Below are 27,007 nucleotides of genomic sequence, written 5' to 3'. Positions count from 1 at the left end.
CTATGCCCACTAACCCTCTCCCCACCCCATCCACTTATGCAGGAAGAGTAACAGTCCAGTAGTGGCTGCTCTTCCTAATGTGCAGGGGTGAGCAATGTGGATAGTTAATCCAGGGGAATAAGGGAGCTCTTCACTTTCCTGAGTGGGTGCATAGCAGATCAAGGGATTGAGCTTTGAGTAAGTACAGTGCACAGTCATGGCAGGCTAGTTATCTAACTAGGCTTTGGGTGTGTAATTACCCTTTTGCCTCTGTGACTGTGATAATTGCACACACTGTTTCAGGGGTACTTCTGCACGTGTGTGAACCTGGGCCACTACTTATTTTTTTAGTGTTGGAGAACAGCGATAGCCATGTTGTCATGTGGTGGTTGGGAGGAAGTAATTAGACTGCCTGCAAAGGAACGAATGAGCATGGTGCAGTCATTGCTTTTCATGTACTGTAATAAGCTTCCTGTGTCAGCAAAATAAACGCCTACTACTTCCTTGTTAAAGTTTCTTATCCTTCTGCTCATTCAGCCAGCATAATTCTTAAACTACTTCTGATTTTAACAGTTTTAATATACAACAGATATAAATATAATATAATATAATATATGTTATAATATAACATAAATATACAACATGATAATGGTCACACTGACCCAGCAAGAATATTAGGAAGAACAGAAGTTGAGCGTATTTACAACGCATGTGAATAGCCAGTCGGGGAACTTATTTTACAACTTCCTGAAAATGACATTTGTGTTACCTGTAGAGTGTGTGCTTATTAGTAAAGCTAACTGTGAAACTGGTGCACATTTTATAATATCAATAATTGATTTATACATAGTTTGGACTTTTTAAAAAGTATCTTAAAGGTATCTTTAGTCATTTATGCTAAATAAATGACTACAATAACGGTCTGTCCATTACTCCCAAAAGTCAGATTTATGTTTCAATTCTGAGTTTATGCTTGCTCAAGCCTTGGAGCCTTCATCTTTTTGAAACAATGCTGAACCCAAAAATATGGGTGGACAGCAGCACTGGAAATGCCCATCATCAACTTCCGGTTTCAGTTCCATACATCAGTAGTAATAATTCTTGGCACTTATACAGCTCTTTTCACCCTGAAAATCTCAAAGCACTTTCCAGAAGTGGGCAAACATCACTTTCTCCATTGTGCAGGTAGGCAACAAGATATTAAGTGACTTGGCCATGTAAGTATGCAGCAAATCAGAACAGAACCTGGATCACCTGACTCACAGGCCTGTGTTCTAACCATTACATATGCTGCCTCCCAGAGAGTCCCAAGCATGTATTTCTGACTCACCCAACGTTTGTTGTCTAACTGATATTGGGCTAAAACCTGGTTGCTTTACTCAAGTAAGGAGGTTTATTGACTTCATTGGATTATTTATTTACTTAGGCTAAATCCTGCTCAGTTTACTTATGTCTTCATCCGTATGGTAGTTGACTTTGTTTTAATTTTACCTTTATAAAATGCGGGGCATTGAAGCGTCCTGCTTTTTTGCCTTAGCATCTTTAGGCCCGGATTCTGTAACCCTCATCCAAATTGATCAGTACTTTGCTCCAAGAATGCTACTTGCAGAGTTAAGTATGGCTCAACCGTGGTAGAATCTGGCCCTTAATTATTCAAACTGCAGAAGGCTGCAAGAACAGGACTGGTTCTAACAATTTGCTTTGTCAAATACTAAATTTGAAAGGTTGCCAGTTAAATTAGCAATTTAGCATTCATTTAAAACCTGTAAGGTGGCCATATAAGGGAAGCGATTGACAAATGCACCCATTTAAATGCCCATATCTCTGCTACTGTCACGAATTGCAGCTGTAGCGTAATGTCACTTTAAAGCATTACATCTAGCCTGAGCTAAAATTATGTTTATCCCTTGTTTTGTATTTAAACAGATGTCAGCATGCTTTTTGGAAATGTAAACAGAGTGGTGGGGCTAGGAGGTTAAAAGTAACTGTGCTATATAAAGCTTTACTTTTGAGAAGAAATGCATTTGGTTGAAACGAATGCTTTTCAGATTCTGAATTCAAAGAAATGAAAAGATAGCATTAGTGGCTTGTATGGAGGTCAAGTTAAAACAGATTAAACTTTATGCCTTTCGCTTAGAAATGCCTTCATTTTCAGCAAAATTGGCAAGGAACTAACTTTCTCCGCATGAAGAGATTCACCCATTCCTTGCAACTTGAATGACCAAAGAGATCCTTTTGATATAAAGTCATATATTTTTTATTTCCCCCCTTTGCAAGTTCAAAGGTTATGAAAGTATTGGTATCTCCTCATTTACTATAAACATTAAGCACAAAGATCAGAACTTATTCTGCGTAGAGTCAGGTAGGATACAATGCAGTAAGTTTTAAATGATACATTATTTCAGTTTGCTTTACACGCTAGGATTTTAATATTGGGAGGGTTGGAATAAGCGCTTACTTCATAGGACAAGTGTATCATAAATTATCCCATTGCTCACAGCAAGCTGCAATATATATTACATAGAAACGGAGGAGTTGCATCAGAGTAAGGTGAAAGAAACATTTTTATAGACCAATCAGGGAAATGGATTCCTATCCTCCCTCACTTACTGGTTGACTTGTGTCATGAAACATGCATATATTATTCTAATTTAACTGTAGAGTTCTCATTTATCCATATAAATATCTAAGTTATCTGAGCTTCTGCTAAGCTCTTGATCTCAATTCTATTTTGTGAAAGTGCATTCCACAGGATAAATTTAAGTGTTTCCCTTTTAATTTAAATTTGTTGCCTTTCAATTTCACTGAATGTTCCCTGGTTTTGATTATAAACAGGGATTAATAGGGACACTTGATTTACCTTCTCTACACTATTTCAATACCCATATCATGTCTCCTATTATTTATCTCCTCCCTAAACAGTCCATTCTTTTCAGTATCAACTCTAGTGGAAATCTTTCCATGCTTCTAATTATTTTTGTCATTTGTCTCTGGTCCCTTCTGTTTTTTATATATTTTTAAGATGGGATGTTCAGAAGTGGTTGAAATATTTCCTGCAAGGCTATACCATTCATCTAAATTAATGACATTCTAATATTTTCAATATTATTTCCTCTCCCACTTTTAATCACCCTATTATTTTGCTCTTTTGATCACCACTACACATTGAGCAGATGTTTTCATTGAGCTGCCTACAATGAAACCCACGTTTTTCCCTTCATTAGCACAGTTAATTTACAATCTGATGCTCTGTATGAGTAGTTCAGATCATTCCTTCAAAATGTTACAGTATCTTGAATTTCTCATCTCTTTGCCCTTGCCCAATCATTTAGTTCTCTCTGGATTTTCTCTGCCTTGACTAACCAAAATTACTTGTGTGCATATTTTGCCCTCTTGCTGCTCATTCACTTTTCCAGATCATTAATAGTTTAATAATTTTAATACTAAACACTTACACTAGTACAGAAAGTCTCAAGTTTCCCTATCTTTACAGAGTAATCGTTGGCTAATTTTAAAACCTGTATATTTTATAATGTAACCATTAGAGAGAGAGAAGATATTTGTTTGATTATAAGTATACAGTTTGCATTTAGAATCTTGGATACTACAGATTGTTGATGAACATTAAGGAATTTGTCAAGAGGATAAATGTATTTCAGTTTGCAACATGCTGACTCAATGAACTTTAAGTACTGGAAGACTGAACTTGTATACAGCTACTTGGCTAAACTAAAACTGAAGTGGGGACATTATAATCAATATCAAGTTCTTGAATTCTGTAAAAATCAGGGAGGGAGAGAAATGGCTTGGTAGAAGGAATAGGACTAGGAATAATGGGATGAAAATAAAACCAGGTGAATTTAGTCGAAATAGCAGGGAGAACTTCCTAGTAACAAGTGGAAGAGTAATGAAGTTACATCCTCATGCATTTAAAACTACACCGTGTGTTAGAAATATACTGTAGGCACCAGTGCTGCAGTGGTAGGGGAATGGGCTAGAGTCTTTTCTGACTCTTATTTCTGTGGTTTTTATTCATAGCTCATGAATTTAAAAATGGACATCTGGTAAAGTAGCGTCTAGCATGTTAGTCACCAGATTAGTGTGCCAGTCATTATAATGGCCTGAAAACCAGATTGAAAGATTTTCTTTCTCTGGTTTTTGGGTATTCTTTCATTGGTAGCAAAATATTGAGGACTAAAGTGCTATCACTGCCAGCCATCACACATTAATTAGACTTTAGAAAATAACTTTGAAAATACACTAGCAGCAAACAGGTCCTTTGATTAGAAATACTGGGACAAATTTTCCCCTGGAATACTTGATTAATTTCAATAGCTACACCAGGGATGAATTAGAATGAGTCTTGGGATTTAGGGTTTATATAAATTCTTGGATAACTTCATTTGTAATTTTTTTTTTCAGTGTACAGAGCCACAAAAGCTGTTCAACATTGCAAATGAACTGCTCCATACAGAAGAGGCTTATGTTAAAAGATTGCATCTACTGGATCAGGTAATTCTGCTTTGATGAAGTTATGTTTCATTTTTGATACACAAAAAATATTTTTTTCAGATAAATGTGAATGTTGTGATTACAGTAGAACCTCAGAGTTACAAACACCTGGGGAATGGAGGTTGTTCGTAACTCTGAAATATTCGTAACTCTAAACAAAGCGTGAAGTGATTCTTTCAAAAGTTTACAACTGAACATCAACTGAATACAGCTTTGAAACATTACTATGCAGAAGAAAAATGCTGCTTTCCCTTCATTTTTTTAGAAGTTTACATTTAACACACTACCGTATTTGCTTTCTCAACCCCCCTCTGCTGCTGCCTGATTGCGTACTTCCACTTCCAAAATGAGGTGTGTGGTTGACCGGTCAGTTCATAACTCTGGTGTTTGTAACTCTGAGGTTCTGCTGTATTTTGTACATAGTTTGACTTTTTCTGTGACATCAGATTATTTTAGTATTAAGGAAAGTAAAATTTAGATAAACATTATAGGTAGAGTTGAGAGTTGGCTTGGTAACTTCCCCTTAAAATCATGGATGAGTCATAGAAAGTGTTACTAAGGGTATGTCTATACTGCGCAGTGACGTCGATTTAATTTCAGTTGACTTTCACCCACCAAACTTATGAAGTTGGAGGAGCATGATCACACCACATGCATTGCCTCAGGGGTTTGCGTCCCCACCAGCCGCGCTTGCATCAATAATCAAAGCAGTGCACCGTCGGTAGGTATCCCACAGTGCAACTACCCGCAGCGGTATTTGGAAAGGTTGTCATCCTCCCAATATGCAACGTGCTCCCTCTCCCCTCCCCTCTTGTCCAAAACAAACAGACAAACGTTTTTTCACGCCATTCTTCCAAACCCGTCTCTGCCACATGCATGCCATTGCCACAGAGACATGGAGCCCGCTCAGCTGTGCACTATCATTGTGAATATCAAAAATATCTCACGACTTATCCTGCAGTATTTGCAAGGCCGAGACAGGAGCCGCAGTGCAGAAAATTGCTATGTTACTGAAACCGCCCTGCTACAAGCCATAGAACTAAACAATTCCCGATTGCTGTATGCTGTCACGCACCAATTTCAGTCGATGGAGCGCTGCTTCTAGTCCTGGGAAACAAGCACTGACTGGTAGGATCATATCTTTATGAAGGTGTGGGATGATGAGCAGTGGCTGCAGAACTTTCATATGCGACAGGCCACTTCCCTTGAACTTTGCGCAGAGCTGTCCCTAGCCCTGAAACACATGAATACTCGCTTGAGACCTGCTCTGACAGTGGAGAAGCAAGTGGCCATCGTTCTGTGGAAGCTAGCAACCCCAGACTGCTACCGGTCAGTTGGGTATGAATTTGGAGTCGGTAAATCCACTGGGGGAGCTGTTGTGATACAAGTGTGACAGGCCATTAATAGGCTTCTGCTAAGAAGGGTAGTGACTTTGGGAAACGTGCAGGACATAGTGGACGGGTTTGCTGTAATGGGGTTCCCAAACCATGGCAGGGTGATAGATGGCACACACATCTTAGCACTGGACCACCTTGCCATAGAGTACATAAACTGAAAGGGATACTTCTCAATGGCCCTTGTAGATCACAGGGGACACTTCACCAACGTCAGTGTGGGGTGACCTGGAAAGGTGCATGACGCGCGCATCTTTAGGAACTCAGGTCTGTTAAAAAATGCAGGTGGGCACTTTCTTCCCTGACCAAAAAATAAACATTGGCGGTGTTAAAATGCCAATAGTGATCCCGGGGGATCTTGCCCATCTTTTGTTCCCCTGGCTAATGAGGCCCTACACCGGATACCTGGACAGCGAGAAGGAGCATTTCAATAATAGGTTCAGCAAGTGCAGAATGGTGGTGGAATGTGCATTTGTCTGCTTAAAGGCATGATGGTGCAGTTTGCTCACTAGGTTAGACCTCAATGAATGCAACATCCCAATTGTTATCTCTGCCTGTTGTGTGCTCCATAATGTGTGTGAAACAAAGGGGGGGAAATTGTGTTGGGTCGTGGAGGCTGATAGGCTGGCTGCAAATTTTGAGCAGCCAGATACTAGTGCAACACAGTGTGTGACTGTGCAAACAATAAAGCTCACACATTCCCAGTTCTTAAAGGGGCCATCACCTCTTTCTGCTCCCCTCCACTGGCATGGAGTGGAGCACGTACTGCACCCTACTCAACCTCCTTCTAGAGCGCTGGGAAAGAGCTTGCTATCTGAGCATTTTTCAGGGGCTGCAGAGGGAGTCTGTCGTGCCACTGCTCTTCCTGGAGCTCTACCAAATGCCTCAGCATGTTAGACTGATCCCTCATAATATGCAACATCTCCTCTTGCATTGCATGTTCCTGCTCCTGGGCTGATTTTTCTGTTTTCCATGTCCATGTTTAGTTTTTCTGACAATAACATCCTCCAGGCTCTGAACTCTGTGACAGCAGCCATGGAGGTGTTCATTAGTTTGTTGAATGTATCATTCTGAGGTGGTTTTTTTTCACCTTCTAATCTGGGAAAGGCGCTTTGCAGGAGCAGAAGCTGGGGTGAAGGCTGAGCTGTCCACTGTGAAGGCAAGCAAAGCACAAAGTTTCCATTGTTAGCCAGTCCCATGGACAAAAAGCAATGTTACAATGTAAAAAGAACTCCCCTTCATATTCACAAGGCAACACCAGACCCGCATGCTAATCTGTACTTATTGCACGGGTCGGAGTGGCGTTCCAGCCATGGTAAGTAAGGGACTCTTGCATCCATTATAGGAAAGTTTCTGTAGCACTGAATTCCCCAAGCCATACTTAACCAAGGAGCAGGCTCATTGGGCTCTCCTTTACCATCCCAAAGACTGGTTTGGGAGGAGGTGGTCCAAAAGGATTGGAGCTGGGTGTGGGTGAAGTTTTGCTGGAGAAAACTTAGGGCATCCATTCCCGGACCCTAGCACCCATGACAAGAATGTCATGGCTAGGAATTGTCTGTGTTGGGGCCCGGTACACTGTCCATGGCAGGGGAATAACGCAGTGACTACATTGGTCTGGTACTGTAAATTTGCGCCATCTTCCCTAGGGGACCATGTGTGATATCAGTCTTCTGAGGGTAACAGAGGTGGAAAGGGAAGATTTGCTGCAAGCATTTGGGTACAGGCCTGGCCCTTATGCTACTATGCTGTGTTCCGCAATGATGCCTGCTCATTTAATAGCAGAGTGGCAGGGAAAAGTGTCCTACTATGGTGGAAGAAATAAGGCTGCCTTCCCCAGAAACCTTCTGCAAAGGATTGCAGAGTACCTACATGAAAGTTTTCTGGAGATCTCCACGGAGGAGTCTCGGAGCATGCTTGTGCACATAAATAGTCTGTTCCGGGGATAACCCTCTGCTTAAGTGGACCAACACCCAGGAAACCCATTCCCACAAACACAAAGACTCCTTTTTTTGCAGAAATAAGAAGCCGGACTGGGGCTATAACCACAGAAATACAATTTGCTATGTACACTCACCAGATGTGCCTTCCCCGGCGTCTCGGTCAGTCACACTATCCTGCATCCTGCTGGGCTGCTCTGGGGTAACAAACAGGTCCTGGCTCTTAGGGAGAATGAATACCCTGCTTGCCTGCCCCTGTTCTCCTCCTCCTCCTCATCCACAGAGTCCTCTTCATTCATCCTGGACTGGATTCTTCTGAGGTATCTATGCTGTGTGGTGGTACAGTGGTGGGGTCACCACTGAGAATTGCATGCAGCTCCTCATAAAAGCGGCATGTCTTTGGTGATGAGCCAGAACGACTGTTTGCCTCCCTAGTTTTCTGATAAGCCTGCCTCAGCTCTTTGATTTTTACGTGGCACTGCTGCATGTCCCTGCTGTGGTCCTCTTTTACCATAACATGTAATATCTTCTTGTAGATACCCAACTTTCTTTTGCTGGCTTGGAGCTGAGCCAGAACAGACTCTTCTCCCCACAAGCTGATGAGAACCAAGACCTCAATCGACTCCATGCTGGAGTGCGTTTGGGGCATTCAGTTGCCATGACCAGTTCAGCTACAAAGCTCTCTCCATGCTGACCAAACAGGAAATGGGAATTCAAAATGTCCTGGGGCTTCAGGGGAAGGGCTGTTTCTTGTGCAACTGGCTGCAGTGCAGCAGAGTGTGAATGTCCAGAGCAGTCACAACAGAGCATTATGGGATACCTCCCGGAGGCCGATGACGTCAATTTAAGTTGCGCTCTGCCTACACTGTTGCTCATTCGACCCATACAGTTCAACTTCTGCGCTACACCACTTGTGGAGGTGGTTTTATTAAGTCTAATTTTACCTTGATTTAGGTCAATGGAACTGACATGCAAGTGGTCGACGGAAGCTGCATTCCGTCGACCTACATTGTCAGTGTAGACCAGGCCTGAAATGCAGTCATGATCTTGCCATTTCTTAATAGGCTATTCACTGCAAAACATTTGTTCCTCTCCAGCCCACAATCCCACTTCCTTTTTCTCTGGCTCCCAGTTTTCCTGTATTGGCTGGTATTTCCAGCTCAGGCTCCAGATGGACAGCTTCTGTACCTTTTGCAAATCAGCCATCAGGGGTTGCACATGCTTTGGTCCTTCTTAGAGTGGCCATGCACAAAGCCTGTTAAGTGTTCATAGTAGAGAAGCTGGCTGCCAGGAGCCAAAACTAGTTTTGCTGATGGAAGGAAGAGCTCTGCTTGCTAGAGACAAGACAGCAGATGTTGGTTGAAGAAAAAAGTGGTGGTGAAGAAAGGCTCTAAACAGTAATTACCTAATTAAAAATATATATATATCTTGATCTGTGCTGGGTGCCATTATAACAGGCCATAAGGAGTGGGAGAGCATGAAGAGAAAGCAGTTACTCTGCTGAACAGATACTGAAAGGAAATTGTAGGAACCAGTAAAATGCTTTGAAATACAATGGAATCTGTGACAGCTTTGTGGTCCCTGACAAGCTTTGTCAGTAGGAGTTGGGCCTGCATCAGCCTAGAAGGATCAGGCCCTTTATGTCTCTGGATTCTTCGCCTGGCCATACTCTTTTACTTTTACCCCCACATCGAAGAGGTAAATTAAACTCGTGCAATGATGACACAGTTTTTAACTGAATTTGTGTGTTTAAAGTAATCTGAGGTTGGAATTGTTTAGAAAAGTTGACTCAAATGTCTGTAGTACTGTGATGTTTTGAGGAACACCCAGACCAGTAAGAGGTTCCATCACCTCCAGCCCTGTAGTCTTGGTGGGCCTTAATGCTGTGCTGCTGTGTCTCATACCCCTTTTACCAGTAGCTTGTCCAGAAGCACAAGGTCTCACCCTGGCTTCCATCAGCCTCGTTACTCCTTGCAGGTTAATTTCAGTAGTCCTTCTTGTAGCCTGATTTTGGGTGTTTTAGTAATTTGAATGGGGTTATAGGCTCGCCAGTTGATCTGATCAGAAGATAATGAAGTTCTTGTCCCGGAATCAGGCTCCAGAAGAGTTTTATAGGGACCTCGGGGTGCATGACAGGAAGATTCACAGTGATAGCCAAATTTCTATAATTTTATTCGCTTTTATTAAGATAACGTAAAATGATAAACAAATGACTGATTAAAAGAAAATGAATAATCAAATGGGTAATGGATAGGATTACAGTCTTATTTTAGAGATTCATGTGATAGATATATCTACTGTATGCTTTGGATTAATATACTCACACCCTTCCTTGATGACCTGGTTGAGAGAGATGTTCGGTTCCTTAACTCATGAGTAGAGGGGTGGAGAGTAGGCAATACTTGAGGGCTAAGAGCTATAAGGCTAAGACTAACACTACAAATAATACTAAGTATAAATGAAGAACAAAATCTTAACACACTAAAAGAAGCTTCAAGAAGGAGTAGGTGACGAATGCCCCAATTAACACGATTTGCCCCTTCTTATACCCTGAGCCGTAGGGGTCATCCTTCTAAGTCCAAATTTGGATTCTTCACCCCAAATTATTAGGGTACACTTATTCTATAGGCTGGCAGGTTCGTGTGTATTAATGACATATCCACATCCTTTCCAGATGGTTCGTTTATCTCACCTTTGTTATTTCTGGCCCTTTTGTGTGTTCTGTGGTGTAGTATCTGTGAAGTTTACTCAGGACATAACCTGAGACAGGCCGCATCTCTCTCTCTCTCTCTCCCTTTTTTAGTTATCAAGGGGTTTTCAGTTTCAAGTTGTTCCCATTTATTTTGATTTTTTTCCTCCTTGTTTTTTCCTGGGCTGAACAATGCTAAGTGCTTGGAGCAAGTCTCCTCTGACTGGAGAGGCAGCCCCTCTCTGCCCAGCTGCCCACCACTCCATTTTGAGGTGGAGGTGAAGCTGCACCACAGATCATGAGCCCAGTTTATTATATACACCAATACCTAAATTCATAACCGCAGTCAGTATACATGTCTCGTAATGACCATTAAGTTCAGAACACTACAAGCTTTCATAAAAGACCATGCACAATAATTTTTTTAATACCATAATAATACAGCATTCAGTCAGTTGGTTCAACTGCTCATTTTTGGAGTTTAAACCTTCTCTTCTCCCACATGGGTGTCTGGACCCTGATTGTTGCACAGGCAATTTTGCAATTTGTGAATATGGAAGAAAGAAGGAATAAAAATGGCGAGTCACATTGGTAAGTAAGATTTGCTGGATTTCTTAAAAATGAAAACTATCCTTTTGGTATGAATGCAATTAGGGAAGTAATTATTTTTATAGTGCCCCTTTCACTGTGCCCCTTGAACTAAGGATTTCCATGGAAATTTGGGATAAATTTGCTTTGGATGAGTCTTGGGTCTGTTTCCGGGGACTTTAGGAAAATCTAAGGAGTGCCTTTCCCTTTGATCCATGTACAGAGAGTACTTTTGTCCTGGACCTAACAAAGACAGGTAGGTAAAAACCCTGCTTTTCTTCAACTTGCTTTCACATCAAAGAAATAACTAAACTAGTTTTAAACCTGAATGGGTGGCAAGCTCCCCATCTGAATGAGAAAGAGTCTTGCTTAACAGACAGATTATTCTAACTGTGTGACATACAGGGCAGCTTCAAAGAAAAAACAAAAACAAAATGCACTCCAAAATACAGAACATGTGACCCTGTGCTAAAGCACATTAGTCATCTTTTAATAATACAGTTCATAATATCATGCCAAGTTTTAAATTTATATTAAGTAACTGGTAATGTCTTGTTTTTCCTATGCAGGTATTTTGCACTAAATTGTCAGAAGCAGGTGTTCCAGCTGAAGTGATAACTGGCATCTTTTCAAATATTTCTTCCATCTATTGCTTCCATGGACAGTTTCTCCTGCCTGAGCTCCAAACAAGAATTACACAAGAGTGGTGGGTAAACCAATTGATTACAAATAAACGTTCAGTTTGCAGGCGTTCTAGCAACCAGAAAGCCCAGTCTTACAACATAGGTTTTAATTACACAATTACATACTATTTTCCAAATAACACAGTAGGTCATCATACCTTTTTTAATACATCTCAAGATACAAAGGCAAACCTGAACAAAAAAAAGGCTCAAAGTGCTTTATAGGTCCAAAACATTGCAAGAGCTGGCCTTCTGACACTATTTCTACCATCCCAGTATTACAGTACCATAAGGCAGCCAGATCACTTACTATTTTTTATTCTTTTGGCCCCATAAGTGGCTCTGTGAAGTATTCCAAAAGGCAGTGGCAAACATCAACATATATACCTATACAAGGATGCTAGCACACTCCTGTAATGGAATATAGTTTTGTGTACTATATCTAAGGCTTAATTTGAGCAGTCCATATCTTTAAAAACTAAGTTATGACTATGTTAAGATTTACAGTTAATCTAATTTTTATAGAAATAGTTTCACACAATGTTTGAAGCAAATAGACAAATTACGTAGATCTGTAAATCTGTTTGTTTATTGTCAAATCTGTTCCATTAATATTTGTTGCACCTTGCATCGAATTCTGTTTGACTCTAAAATTCAAAAGCATTGTCTTCTGCAAGATAAACTACTATATTCATAATTATGTTAACATCCACATTGTACACACATTAATATTTCTTTGAGAATAAGCAGTCGTTTTTCTTGAATGTTTAATTATGTTTATGCTTGAGTTAAACCCTGAAAATTGCAGCAAGTTGTAAATAAAGAGGATATGGAATGAAAGAGAGACAGGCTATTTATAAAACAGACCTAGAAAACTGAATTTGAGATTACAAATTGGCTGTAAAGACTTTTCTTGCTGTAGAAAGCATAGCGTGCTCTGACAGTGTTTTTATAATAAATGTAAAGTCAACAGAATGTTAACTTGTTCAACTACTCTAAAATAATGGAGACAAGATCAGAGTTCATATCTGACTCTGCTGATATGATGAACTCTTGTTCATACTGTACATCAATGACCAGAGGGAATAAACAAAAAGGTCACCACATTCAAACATGACTGGAAACTATGGGGACAGCCATTACTAAAGATGAGAAAGACTAGATGCCAGAAGGGTTATGAGAAGTCAAAAGGATGCATGAGCTATTAAATTGCTAGTGCAAATTAACATTAAAGTAATGAGCTTAGGTGTTGGGGGGAAATGACAAAAAGACATAGTCTCTGAATGGCCACGAGCTGTAAGACAACCACTGGGAGAAATGTCCAGCTTTGAGAGTGAATAGAAACTTAGAGCTGGCATTTGCAAAGAAATCTAAGGAAGTTAGGCACCTGTCTCTGTTGAAACTTGTTCATTGAATTTCCTTCCAGCTCCTTTGAAAAGCCCAGCCTAAATCTATCAATTCTAGTATTGCTAATATCTTCACTTAGCTATCTAAAGATGTCACAGTGCTTAAGCCTTACAATACCTGTATGAGGTTGGTGAGGGTTGTTACCAACAGGGAAACTAAAGCTCGAGGAGTTTGACTTGCCCTGGTCACACAGGACTTGAAATAGAACCCAAATCTGCTGGGTCTACCCCAGTCCTATTCCAACATTGTAGTGTTTGGGGCAGTTAACAATTATTGTAATTATTCCTTCCCTTGTGCAATCAAAAAAGGAATGCAAATGCACAGGTAAGGGATAAACAACATCTCCTTGCCCCCAGAATAGAATCTTTTTTAGCCAGCCCTATGTACATACTGAGGTCTTCTCTCTCCTAGGCCTCAATTCTTGTCAGAATTCTGGCTCTATCGTGCTGCTCCAAAGGCATAAGGAGAATAGAAAGTAGCTGAAAATTTCCCCAGCACAGGAAGGATCCTGAGAAATGCTCTGCTCCTTTGTGACCCCAGTTTAAAGGAAGAAGAGGGCATGTCATGGGGCAAAGAGAGTTGTGACCAGGCCGACAGCTCTCTGTGCTCAAGCTATTCTGGGGGCAGAGCAGCCCATAGAAAAGTATGAAAAGCTTCTGTAAGTTAGAGTAACCATAGGGCTGCTTAACTCTTTCTGAGGACTGGGCAAGCCCCAAGTCAAGCCTTGAATTTAGGAGATATGAAAGTGTAGATCCCCATTTCCTCCCAGCCTGCACTTCCTGGGCCCTGTCTCCTGAGGGGCCTGAAATATGTAAGGAGCATTTATTCAGGATATTCTGATTCCTATATTGTTGTTTATACGTGTGAGGAAGCATATCTGTAGGGAAGTTCTTTGTGTATTACTGAGCTTCTGTGGCCTTCCTATATCCTAACATGTAACCACAGGTGGAATGCCTAGATTTAACTGCATAACCTCTCTGCGTCTTCAGATGTTTTGCTTTATGGAAAAAAATTACTGTGAAAAAGCGTAGACTGTCTTCAACAAATTACTTTTCTCATTGGACAAAGGTATAGATTATTCTGTTAACAAAATTCCACTGGGCTACATTCAGCCTTAATGTAAGTGTGCATGTGCCTCTAGTGATGTCAAAAAGAAATTGCCCCGAAGGCGAGGTGTGTGTGTGAGAGAGAGAGCAAGCTCCTGCAGTAGTGGTGGATTCAAGATATGGTTATCTTTGTAATAGGAATGCAAACCCACGACTGGGAGACATCCTTCAAAAACTGGCTCCATTCCTGAAGATGTATGGAGAATATGTAAAGAACTTTGACAGAGCAATGGACATGGTGAACACGTGTATGCAGCGATCATCTCCATTTAAAGATGTCGTTCAAAGTGTACAGGTATAAAGCCATTCCCGTTTGTACCTCTCCAGCTTGATAGGATTTAATTCTTTTGCCTTTTCAGTTCTAGCACTCCACAGTGGGTGGCAGGGTAATGTTCCTATTATGCGGAAACATAAATCAAGTAAAAATCCTTTTTTTTTTTCCTTCTGCATGTGACATACATTGCTACAGAGATGGAGTATTTCTTGAACATGTATTTGAGGGGAGAACCAGGATTTGAGGGCTGTCTTTAAAGCTCTGACAATAATGCCAGGTTATTCTAATTTTGATCAGTTTTATTCCCTTTACTCGCAGAGATTCCAAAAACACTGAATATATCTCCTTTATTATTATAAAAACCTAACAGTGAGTTTTTCCCTGAGGAAAAAGTGTAATAGGATAGGGATACTGTCAATATACACATTATATATTAATCTTTTAAAAATTCCTTTCCCTTCTTACTAATAAAACACTATAATTTTAAAGTGAAAAATTAAAAGCCTGATACATATTTCACTTTTGTTTGCCTGTTTGCGATGGGCATCTTTTTCTCCTTGGATGATGAAAGTAAAGCATTCAGTTTAATTTGGATTTCAAGTCAGTTTGATTTTCTGGTGCTCATGCTGTAGCAGATAGAGCTCTTGTTTGGGCTAACAATTTTTCAGGAGAATAACTTGCCTAAAACTTTCATTTGCAATGAAAAATAAAGAACGAACGCCTTCCTGGTCACATCAATATGCTTTGTAATTCTTTTTCCTGTTTCTTTCTTCCCTCTTTCTTTTCTTGCGGCCAGAGCCACCCAAGTTAGGAATGTAGTTGAGGCCCAGCATATTTGCAGGTGCAGGGACAGCATCCACTGTTCTTTGCAAAGCCAAGATTGGCAGGGAGGGGTTTAATGCTTTCTCTCTGTGCCCAGAGGAAAGACCAGGGTGCCTGAAATGCAGGGATTGTCCTGGTGGTAGGGCTGGGCAGCTGTCATGAATCAGTAATCCCCCCAGCACACTGCAAGAGGAGAAGTGCTCTCAAGAGGCAGGGCTGGCTGCCAGTGTGAGTCAGAAGCTCCTGCCTGGAGCAGGTGGAGAAGAAGAAGAAGGGAGGGGAGAATATTAATTGGGGAAAGTTGTCCTTCTACCAGACTTGTACTACAAATGCCCTTATTTTTTTTTATTTTTATTTTTTTTTTACCTCTTATGTCCAGATTTGAACTAAGCAAAGTTTCGATTATTCAGACGGGGGTCTGAAATCCTAAGTGCTCCTTTTGGCTGAAATTTGAGATCCTGGTGCATTGCTTGCGTGATTTGTCTGAGAGCTCTACACTTCGCTCACTGCAGTGCTCCGTGGGTCTTTGTGCCCGTGCCAGCAGACTGTCTCAGATCATTTCCACTTTGCCCCTAATGCTCCAAACCTTCCCAGCCCAGCTGTCCAGAAAAAGGCACAACTGAGCTCTAAATTTTTATCTAAAATCCATTGTCACTTTAAAACGGAGCAGTGTTGTTATAATTCACTCTTCTCCAAGACTGGGGCTTAATACACACTTACCGGGAAATTTGGCAGCAATTCACAGGAGTTATGCAAGCTACACAGAGCAGCTTGCGTAACTCCCGTCGACTTCCTAACTTCCCTTTAGCACGCCGTCTCCACTGCGCTGCACTGATGGGGAAATGCGTTCCCATCAACACAGCGCTATGCCTTTTGAGGAGGTGGTTTAATTGAATTGACTTCTGGATCGATTAAGCAGGTCTTCACTGCCGCTCAATTGTTCCGGATAGATCGATCTGATGGTGGCGAATTTGCCGCCATCAGTGTGTACATACCCAGAGTCACATTGACTTCAATTTGCATCAGGCCCCTTGTTGAAGGTTCCTTTCTCAAGAATATGGAAGTCCCACTGTAAATCAGAATTTTTCTTACTTCCTGCAGTAAGGAGATGTAGTATTTCCCTAAAATTTTGCTATGTCTCCTATGTCACCTCACCAAACAGGCTAACCACACAAATGGTTCATATTAGTTACCAGAGCCCTCAAAACATGCCTGCAGCTATCTGTGAGATCATGAATGTCCTCTGCTGCCCCATGAAAAGAGCTCTTGACAAGTATGTTTAACACTGGGGTTATATCTGGAGCTTCAGTTCTGAACCCCATTGATGGTAATATAAAATGGCTACACTGTTAACTATTTCACTGCTGATTACTTTAGCAGAGACATCCAGCTCGCTGACTAGGTCTACGACTGGTGTTTCAACAGTCATTGCTCTGTTGCCTGAGGATTTATCCAAAGTGTGTGTTCTGCAAATTTCAGCTGCCTCTCTGGTGCCAAAAGCCCCAACTGCCCTCTCACCAGCTTTTCATTTATCTTTGCCCCAGTAGCTGTTGTGACACACATTGTCAAGGTCAATTCCAAAGCCTTTAGCCTAACAAACATGGAAAATGCAGCCAGCATAAAATAAATTGGATGTGATGTCAGCATATGAGCTACCTGACTGATTGTATTTATTTTCATATTTAATGGATTTGAAACTTCACATTTTTATTTTAATGAAGCTGCCGTAGGATTTCCTGTCTCTCAGGCCAGCACATCAAAGAACCCAGGAATTTTGCTATAGAGGTTAGCTTCACCTTTCCATGGAGGTCATGGGGGGACCTCAATTATACAGAGAGAATGGCCAGTGCTTTAATGTGATTTCTGTTGGTTAGTCTCTTGAGCTTTGCCCTTGCGTTGCAAAACACCGCTCAGAGTGTGCTGTGATCCTGCAGAAATGCACTGTCAGTCATGTTCCATTGCTTAATTATGAAATTCCATGCGGGTTGTTAATAACAATCCAGGGATTGTTGAGTGGCATCATTCTTCAGGTTGAGGCATTAGCAATAATTTAAGCTGAGCTCTCAAACCCCTGATGTTCTTTTCATACAAAAAACCACGATTGACCCCAAGCAATTGATTGTTTGCTTTAGGCAACTTTGAAGGCAAGTGCCTCCCTATGTTACCATTATATACAACTTTGGGGGCTCAATCCTGGGAGTTGTTGAGTGCCTCCAACTCTAATTACAGGCTCCAAACTTACACTGATGACCAAAATGACACACACGTTTTTCTGAAGGCCTAGGACATTTGTGTAGTCTCCTACTTTAACAGAGAATGTTTGTTTTGTGAGAACTCACTTTTCATGCACATCTGATACCACCCTCCCCAAGGTTTTTTTTTTTTTTTTTTTTTTAGTATTTACAGGTTTCACGCCATTCTGCAGCCTTGCTCTCACCTGTGTTTGTTTAATGCAAAAGTTTGAAGTGCCTGATGCCTCTTTTTAAATTAAGTGGATTCTAAAGATGAGAGACATGGTTGTAGTTGTAACGGGAGAGCTGGACAAAACACTTGCGTGTAAAATCTCACCAATTTCATCCCCACCCCATTCTTTGTCCAAATTTTGAATTTTTCCAAATTTTCAGATCATCATTAATTATTGATTTGTCTAAAAGTAATGCCCACTGACCCTGAATAAGGGTCAAACAAACAAATAGTAAGAAATGATCCCTGCCCCTAAGAGTTTACAATCTAATTAAAACAAGATACAAATCACCCACTTGTTGTAACAGACACAGAAGACGGGTTTGTGGGTATCAGTGGAAGAGAAAAGTGACTGCATAAGAAGTGATTGCATGGATTAACTAAATGTATATGGACTAACAGGAAACAAAGCACCTGATTTTTACTGGGATCTAAGTCTGACTTCCTCTTATACTCAGACCTGTATATGCTCACTTTGGTGCACTAATGAGTCTGCATGCAGTGAAAGCAATCCGGTTTTTGTGATTGCAGATTCCATCAGCTGTGCTTGTGCTTACAGGGGTTAGTGTATCGTGTGTGTGTACATGTGCTTGCATATGTATAAATAAAACAGTTATATAAAATATGCCCCTGCAGTTGGCAGTTTCCTGCAAGCCTCCTAGTAGAAATGAATTTTAATGAAGAATTTGAAGGAAGACTGGGTATTGGCTTTGAGGACTAGTTTGAAGATGGTGTTGGGGGCATCATAGAAAACAGTGTGAAGCTGCTTGTTGGAGCATTAGGCAAAAGGACAACAGAGGATGTCATCGATGGGTGGGGAGCATCATGCAGTAAGATACAAGAGCAAATAAGGAGTAGTGTAATTCTCCATTTTACTTTTCTCTTCCCAGAATCTTTTCCATCCCAATTGTACCATCTGAAAAATGTTACGCTGTAGAACTCTGAAAGATAATAAATTAATGTCAGCCACTATAAACAGCAATAGTGTTCACTATGCTACATGGTGACAGATTATTGTTACAGTAAATTTACATCTTTGAATTACTGGAAAGATGGCTAATATTTTTCTGTCAGACGTTTTGTCTCATTACCTCCCAGAATCAGACAAGTCAGCATTATGTCTTAGGCTGTAATGTTCCTGAGGAATGTTAGAAATACTTGACACAAGCACCTTTTGGTGAGGAATAGAATACAGAAATTAATGTGGGAGTTGAGGAGATGCTAGTATTTGAACAGAAATATGTGACTTGACCAAAACTTGGTCCAAAGAATTTATTTTACTAAATAGGCTGAAGTATTAATTCCATGGAGGAAGGATGTTTTCACGGTGAAGACACTGAATTAGGATTGAGGAGTTCTGAGTTCAGTTCCTGGCTCTTCCAGAGACTTCCCATGTGCCCTAGAACAAATTACTTAATCTTTATCTGCCTCACTTTCCAAACCTGTAAGGTAGGGATATTACTTCCTTACCGTGAATATAAATAGTTGGGAGGCACTCCTGTACTATGATGATTGGGGCCAGATGAATGTCTTGATAGGTAACCATTTAATAAAATATTATGCATGGTCTGTCTTTAAATCAATCACAGATATGAAACAGTGACTGCAGTGTCACACTTTAGAAGATTATACAAATGATTTATATTCAGTCTCTGTGCTGTTTGTATAATAAATGCTAATTAGGAAGAAGAGGTATTTTTGTGCCCCTGTGTTTATTGCATCAGTCATTTGATTTCTGATTCCACTTGGTATCCTATAGCCAAGTTCTAACAAGGAACTCACACAAAGTCTTGCACACAGCAACAGGAGAGAACTTTTTTTTAATACAAAACAGGAGGATGACTGTAAATTAATAAAAATTGGTAGAGAAATAAGGGCCGAGTGTCTACATTAAAGACTTTTTAAAAATGGACTTGATTTTAGACTGACAGTGTCCCTTTATTTGTGTGGGTGCAAATGTGATATTTTTTTATTTCAGTTTAAGCTTAAAAACAAACATACAAACAAGCAAAATAATTCTAGCATGATTGTTTTCTCTGGGTTACAGAAACAGGATGTGTGTGGGAACCTTACGTTACAGCATCACATGCTTGAACCTGTGCAGAGAATTCCTCGCTATGAGCTTCTTCTAAAGGATTATCTAAAGAAACTTCCAGAAGAATCTCCAGACAGGAAGGATGCTGAAAGTAAGTGTAGCGTCCATAATCCTCATCATGAACGTGAACCATGTTGTTGGGAAGAATCATGGTTTTGTGTAGTCTTGATTTCAGTAACAATAAATGAGAAAACTGTAGATGCATAGAACTGAATTAACTTTTGGAACATGGCAGGGAGGCTGTGCTAGATGGAAATCACAGTTCTAGAAATCAGGACAACTTCACTAAATAGTCAATGACATAATACTGTAGTCTATACGAGAGACACAGGACATTCAATTACCTTTATGATGGCTTGGTGGAGGAAAACAAAATTTGTCTGAAATGTGAGTAATTCTAAGGATCCAGGCCACGTGACATTAAGATTGGGAGGGAAGAAGAATATTCCTTTATTATTGGTTTACAGCAGCTTGGAATCATCTCAAGAAATACTAGAGTATGGTGTGAACCGTGACAATGTATATAGGCCACAATTCAACAAAGAACTTCAACACGTGTGTAAGAGTCTTAATTGGGACTTAAATTACATTTTATGAAGGGGAAATGGTTCCTAAATTGTCACTTTTGCCCCTTATGTGCTGTTTTGCTTCTTGTCTGGACTTGTAAATGGAGTAGGATAAAATGAAATATCATTTACATGCCGGCTAAGCATGCAAATGTGATTCTCTGTATCAGTGCTTACAAATGTTCCATTTAGTTCAGGGAAGTGAAGAATTCATCAGGTCTTTTGTAGCAGAAGCATACATATCAGGAAAATAAAAATTGCACTATTAACTGATACTCTTAAGAATGTATAATTTTGCTGCTACCTATATTGCAGAATCGCTGGAGCTCATTTCTACAGCAGCAAACCATTCAAATGCAGCCATCCGAAAGATGGTGAGTAGAAATTGTGTAATGGAATCATGATATGACGTGCATTGATTGAGATCCTTGGTTCAGTCAATGGTTCTCTTATTGCCACATCATCCATTAAAAAAAGGCTTTCTTTCTGGGGAAATTTTTCAAGTATATTATATCAGACTTAAATAGACATTGAGGAACTTTATACCTATTTTTCATAAATGCTCCTGCCATTCTTACTACACACTGAAGTTTTTGTGTGCCAAGATTTCAAATACCTCACACCAGCCTCAAAACAAAGGCAGTTGAAGAATGTGCGAGATGAGGAAGAAATCTTTGCAAAAAAATGTTTTCCTTGTTTTTCACTGAAAAAATTTGAAACTAGAAATTTTTTTGACTGGTTCTACTCATAAAGTGTGTGCAATTTTTCACATGTAATTCTTTGAGCATAGAAAGACTCTTTATGTATGCCTAGTCTTCATATGCGTAACAACATCAAGTGTGTGTTCAAAGTTGCAGACATCCCTTTTTTGAAAACTTAGTCCTATGTATCTAAAGCTGGGCAGCCAGAATTAGAGATGATTTTTGTAAAATCTACCTCTTAAAACATAAGACCTCTTTTTCAATGAGACTACAGGCCGGCCTCCACAAACCTGTTTGTGCACTAACAATTCTGCACGCATTTAAAATAAGTGGGGTTTGTGCTCGCAGATCGTATCACTTGTGTGTGTGCAAGTGCATGTATAATAGGTCTGAAATACTAAATGCTACTGTTTGTGCCCACAGATTATTTGAGGGTGCAGCATCAATGTTTTCAAAATCAGGCCTGTAGTGTTCAAGAAAACACCTTTTATTCTGTAAAGGGCACACTGTCTTCTCTTTTAAAGGTTGTTTTTGCATGAAAATGTTCAGGAAAACACTCAAAATTACTGCCATACATATAATTTGTATTACATTTTGCATTTTAGGCTGCCTTATAATATGGTTTCTCTTTTCCCCATCTATATATGGGGCATTCACAATTTTTTCCCCCATGCTTTTGTTATTTTGAGTGAAATAATTCTAGCCAATGCGCTGAGTAATACTCTTGTGCCTCACTCTGTGCAAACTAGAGGAAGTAGTTGTAGCTTCCTCTTGTCAATCTGGCTGGCAACCACATTATCATACCCACACTTCCTCCAGCTCTGAGACACCATCAGATCACTTTTCCCCTTACTGTTATCAGGAGGTAACCAGCTGATGTCTGAGTCCTTTCACATGTCTCAATATAAACGAGTTTAGGAACCATCTATTTCTGTTCAAATTCTGTTCTCTCCTAGCTTTTCTCTCAGATAGCTTTTGGTATAAATGTTTTCAACTTTGAGTTTTTAACTCCTTCACTGCTAGTAGCAACTATTTCACTAGGCTCTTGAGCCACAAACACCAGGTACTTGTGGATGGACTAGCATATTTTATAGACCTTCATTACATCCTTTATATGGAGCAATCATCCCATTACCATAGTGGTGGGTGCTATATAGAATGATAAAGGAATAATGCAACTATCAATGGGATGAGAACTTTTCAAGATGCTCTTCTCAACTCTGAGTGGTCTGCAAAGAGGTCTGGGGGGAGGGGTGTCATTTACTTTATTCCACCTAACTGTAGCTGGCCAGACCTTGGGATCCTTACTGAGTTTTAATCAGTTTTTATCCAGCTAACTCCCATTGCAGGCAGTGAGTTCCTCTGCAGTTAATGGGATTTGTCTGAACTAGCACTTAGGAAAAACTGAATGAGGTGCACAGGGTTTGGCCCAGTGGCTCATGAATTTACTTTGTCCCCTGACACACCAGCTTCTTATCTCCAGCATGTCCTTGTTTACTGCTCTGCAGGGATTGAGACACAAGAAGTGTTTTGGGAATGCAGAGGGGAAAGATGGTTCATAGAGGGAATGCAGAGTTCCTCTGTTGAGCCACTGTAAGCTCAGTTGCTAGAAATTTGCAAAAATGCAGCGTAATTATGTGCATCCTGCCGACAGGTGGATCTCATTAGCACCAATGAGAATACAAGAGAGGCTGGAGAATTGATCTGAGACTGAAGGAACTGAGGGCTGGAACCAAAGAGATCATGCATGGAAACAAAGGAATAGCCAAGCTTTGGGAGAAAACTTAGGCTGAGAGTTATATTGTGTAACTGTTTGGATTATTATTAAAGCCAAACTCCAAGGAAGAGTTAAGAGTAAACTATACTCTGTGTGTGCAAGCTCCATTTGCAGCAGAGTAAGAACTCCACCTGTTTACAGTGTGCTACTGGTTCACTCATTGATTATAATTGACTTAACTTCATTGCTTTCATACATGTTTAATATTAGATAGCAAAGATCCAAAAATATCCAGATAATTTCAAATAGACTGACCAAAACTTTCAGTTGTTACATTTCAAGCAAAGAATGAGACAAAAGTGATCACAGTAGACTGAGTCAAACAGCAATGTATTTTTGAGAGTACATCTTTCATCCTCCTCCATGATATATTTGTTTCCATGCTTATTTGGATAGTACTCTCAGAAAATGGTATTTTGGGTAACAGACAAGTTTAAAGAAAATTGCTGCTTGGGTAGACATTACCTTCTGCACTTACAGGAAAAGATGCACAAGCTGTTAGAAGTATATGAGCGACTTGGGGGTGAAGAGGATATCGTTAACCCAGCCAACGAACTCATTAAAGAAGGCCACATCCAGAAACTCTCCGCTAAAAATGGCACAGCTCAGGATAGGTACTTGTTTCTGGTGAGTTTCTTGCTAATTTGTCGCACTTATGTATTCAGTGTTACTTCTGTGAAACAGTCTCTCCTTTTCCTCTTCGATCACAGTCCAAAATGCAATGGCCACTTCTGCCCAGGTGCCCTTCCACCCTGTGGGCATCTCTTTTCTCCAGACAATTGTCTTTCCTGTTTGATTTGTGGTTAACTCTCTGAAGCATTTTGTATAAAAATGAACTATATTGGATTATTTATAATAGTGGCATTTTGTTATGAGACATCAGAAGCCTGAGTCAGGACCCTTTGCAATCAAAATGTGGATCCCTTCCTATCTGTATTATCTAGTAAATACTTTATCTCCACTACAGTTTAACAGCATGGTGTTATACTGTGTGCCAAAACTGAGGCTGATAGGCCAGAAGTTCAGTGTTCGAGAAAAGATGGACATTGCGGGCTTGCAGGTTTGTATCTACTATTTGTGCTTACGTCTGTTCCACAACCCTTAATCACAGTTCTTTATGGCCAAAAGGGCAGTGGCGCATTGGCTTTGGACTGGTGCCAATACTCCTGGTAATACTCCTGACTATAGGCAGCTAGACTTTATCCCAGAATTATCTATCTGTGTTAGCCCATTAGCTAATTCTCTCACCCTTGGGAGTTAGGATTTCAGGAACCATGCCACTCCGATTAAGTTGATGGTGTCACAGCAGTCAGCTTTTCCACTCTTCAACATGGGGTTTGGTTTGGAAATGAGCTCAAACTTCAAGGGGCCTAAGGGCTGGTAGAATGTTGTCAGGAAACAAAAAATAGTTCAGTGTCCTCAAGAGATGTACCAATAAACGCTGGTGTCCGTGGACTAACTCAGACATCTGTGAGCTAGTGCACTAGTCGGACTTACGGAATTTAACATTCAGGTATATTTCCTGTTACCTCATAAATAGAAATATTGTGCTACCTATGTTCCATGCTGAGTCTTGATATGCTTCATCCAGTGGTCAAAAGTTCAGCATGTGAGAAGAGTTACATACAAGAGAATTGCCAATAACCGTAGCTAGTATAAAGGAACAAGGGCACCTCTCTCAGTTGCACATCATTGTAAAATAAGGGACACCACTCCTTTAGACCCAGGGTTACCACCCTGCCATTCAAACCTGGGAAAGGACTTAGCAGCTTATTACATACACCTAAATTGTAAGCCCTTACTTAGTATGTGTGATTTTTTTTTAGTTCAGGTAAGCAAGTAAGGTCCATGGCTGCTGCTGCCCTTCCTGCATAGATGGGTGTGGGATGAATGGGAAGGGGCAGGGAATAGGTAATATCTTGACTGCACCCAACTTACAATCTAAGTTTTTTTTTTGGGTATGGAACCAGATCTTATGTATTTCTACAGCGCCTCACGCAATGGGGTCTGGCTCCATGATTGGACCTCCTAGGCATTACCACAATACAGATAACATCCTAAAAAGGAAAATCCATCATTTTCAAGCTTTCTGCTGTATTATTTTTGGTGGTCACCCCAGCTTGGATATTTAGCGGGTTGGATGTAGTGTTTGGGAATAGTTATAAATGTCTCTCATAAAAAAAAATATATAAACTATCAAATTGCCTTTTCCAGGTCCAGGAAATTATCAAGCCAAATGTGGCTCATACGTTTTCGATAACAGGAAAAAAGAGATCTTTGGAACTTCAAGCTAGGTACAGTATTTCTTTCACCTTCCAAAGTCTGGGAGTAGGCATGCTTATTTCTGAGATAGGGACGTGACTATGCTAGAATGACTTAGTTTTAGACCATGAGATCAATAACAAACATGATTAATTACACTACAGGTAATTTTCTGCTGTTAAGTCAAAGCATATTAAAGTGCAACATTGATTTGCATTCATTAGTTAAACAGCTTATAATGGGCTGGTAGATCGAATCCCAGTACCATGTCATGAATTCTGATCATTATTATTTAAGGTAAACATTATGAATGTTTATAGGTAGCTAGTGTAAAAGTTAAAATTGTTGCTGGAAATAAAACTGAGAATATCAATATTTTGACTTACTGAAAATACTAAATGTACAGCAATGTGTCTTGTCTTTTATTTTTATAGGACAGAAGAGGAGAAGAGAGAATGGATTCAGGTTAATATAAAAACATTGTTATACTGATGCAATCCCCACGTATCCAGCTCTTATCATTGTTAACATGATCACATTTGGATTATGAACAAATGGAAGTTGGTTGTAAGAAATAAGGAGGGTTTAGTATGGAGGAAATCCTGCTTTCTAATCCTGGCTCTGCCACTCACTTTGCTGTCTGTCCTTATGTAATCCACTTTGTCTCTCTGCCACAGTCTCCCCATCTCTAAAATGAGGACGGTAATCCCTAAATGCAGTTAGGAGAGGTCAGCTCCGCCAGCCACAAGAGAAGACCCTGGGTTCTGAGATTAGTTAGTACATACCTTGCAAGTGGAAGACTGATAGAAGACTAAAAATGTTGTAAGAACAAAGAATTGTGACAGTTAGTTTATCCTCCTCTCAGTTTTCCACTAGAGCAAAGATTCTGCCAGTTTTCCTAAACCTGAATTTTTCCAGGACACATTTTGTGACCCATGTTTTTGTCTTTCCCTTGCATTTTTTTTTTCAGGTCATTCAAGCAACAATTGAAAAACATAAACAGAACAGTGAGACATTTAGGGCTTTTAATAGTTCTTTTTCTCAAGAAGATGAGAATCTTCCAGACTCTTCGGTAAGCATGAGTGATAATTCTACCTATCCTTATTTTTTATAAGTATTTTGCACAGACTTTGTCCTGGACTTGTATGCAGCTTACTTTCTTTTTTAACATCATAGTTCTTCTTCGAGTGCTTGCTCATGTCGATTCCATTGTAGGTGCGTGCTCACCGCCATGCACGGTTACCGGAATTTTTTTCCCCTTAACAGATCCCGTAGGGCCAGCTTCGGCACGCCCTGGAGTCCCGCGCACACGGCGCGGTATATTAGGAGCTGCTGGCCCTACGCCCCCTCAGTTCTTTCTTTCCACCACTGACAGTTACTGAAACTGTGTTCTTGCTTGCTTCGGGGAGTGCCTTTTAGCCGTGGTCTTTGTTCTATTTAAGTAGTTGTAAAGTAGTTGTTTAAGTAGTTGCTAAAGTTAATTATTATTGTTCATAGCAGTAGATAAGGCAGTCCCATTAGGGACCTTCACCCAGTGGCGAGGCATGCCCCACTCTCCGGGCTTCAAACCCTGTAAATCCTGCACAAAGGCTTTCCCGATCAGTGACCCCCACGAAGATTGTTTGAAGTGCCTTGGGGAGTCTCACAGGAAGGACAAGTGCCGCATCTGCAAGGCGTTCAGACCAAAGCCAAGATATCTGTATGAAGGCCTCTTCACCACTGAAGAAGAAGCCAAGAAAGCAACATCTGCAG

General features: G+C 40.4%; 1 protein-coding gene across 1 annotated transcript in view; it reads left to right on the top strand.

Annotated features, from left to right (window-relative positions):
• The window catches only part of FGD3 (FYVE, RhoGEF and PH domain containing 3), a 175,612-nt gene that overhangs the window by 108,206 nt on the left and 40,399 nt on the right, over positions 1 to 27,007 (top strand). The window contains exons 5-14 of the mRNA XM_067544164.1: positions 4,402 to 4,491; positions 11,669 to 11,805; positions 14,434 to 14,590; positions 19,902 to 20,040; positions 20,831 to 20,889; positions 23,474 to 23,620; positions 23,961 to 24,053; positions 25,208 to 25,287; positions 25,690 to 25,720; positions 26,226 to 26,327. Coding sequence (XP_067400265.1) covers positions 4,402 to 4,491; positions 11,669 to 11,805; positions 14,434 to 14,590; positions 19,902 to 20,040; positions 20,831 to 20,889; positions 23,474 to 23,620; positions 23,961 to 24,053; positions 25,208 to 25,287; positions 25,690 to 25,720; positions 26,226 to 26,327 — 1,035 coding nt within the window. The remainder of the gene's footprint in view (positions 1 to 4,401; positions 4,492 to 11,668; positions 11,806 to 14,433; positions 14,591 to 19,901; positions 20,041 to 20,830; positions 20,890 to 23,473; positions 23,621 to 23,960; positions 24,054 to 25,207; positions 25,288 to 25,689; positions 25,721 to 26,225; positions 26,328 to 27,007) is intronic.

Source organism: Emydura macquarii, unplaced genomic scaffold (assembly GCF_026122565.2).
Source record: "Emydura macquarii macquarii isolate MOO-44397 ecotype Brisbane River unplaced genomic scaffold, CSIRO-AGI_Emac_v2 contig_968, whole genome shotgun sequence".
NCBI lineage: Eukaryota > Metazoa > Chordata > Testudines > Chelidae > Emydura > Emydura macquarii.
Note: the sequence above shows the minus strand (reverse complement) of the source record. Positions and strands in the feature narration are given on the sequence as shown.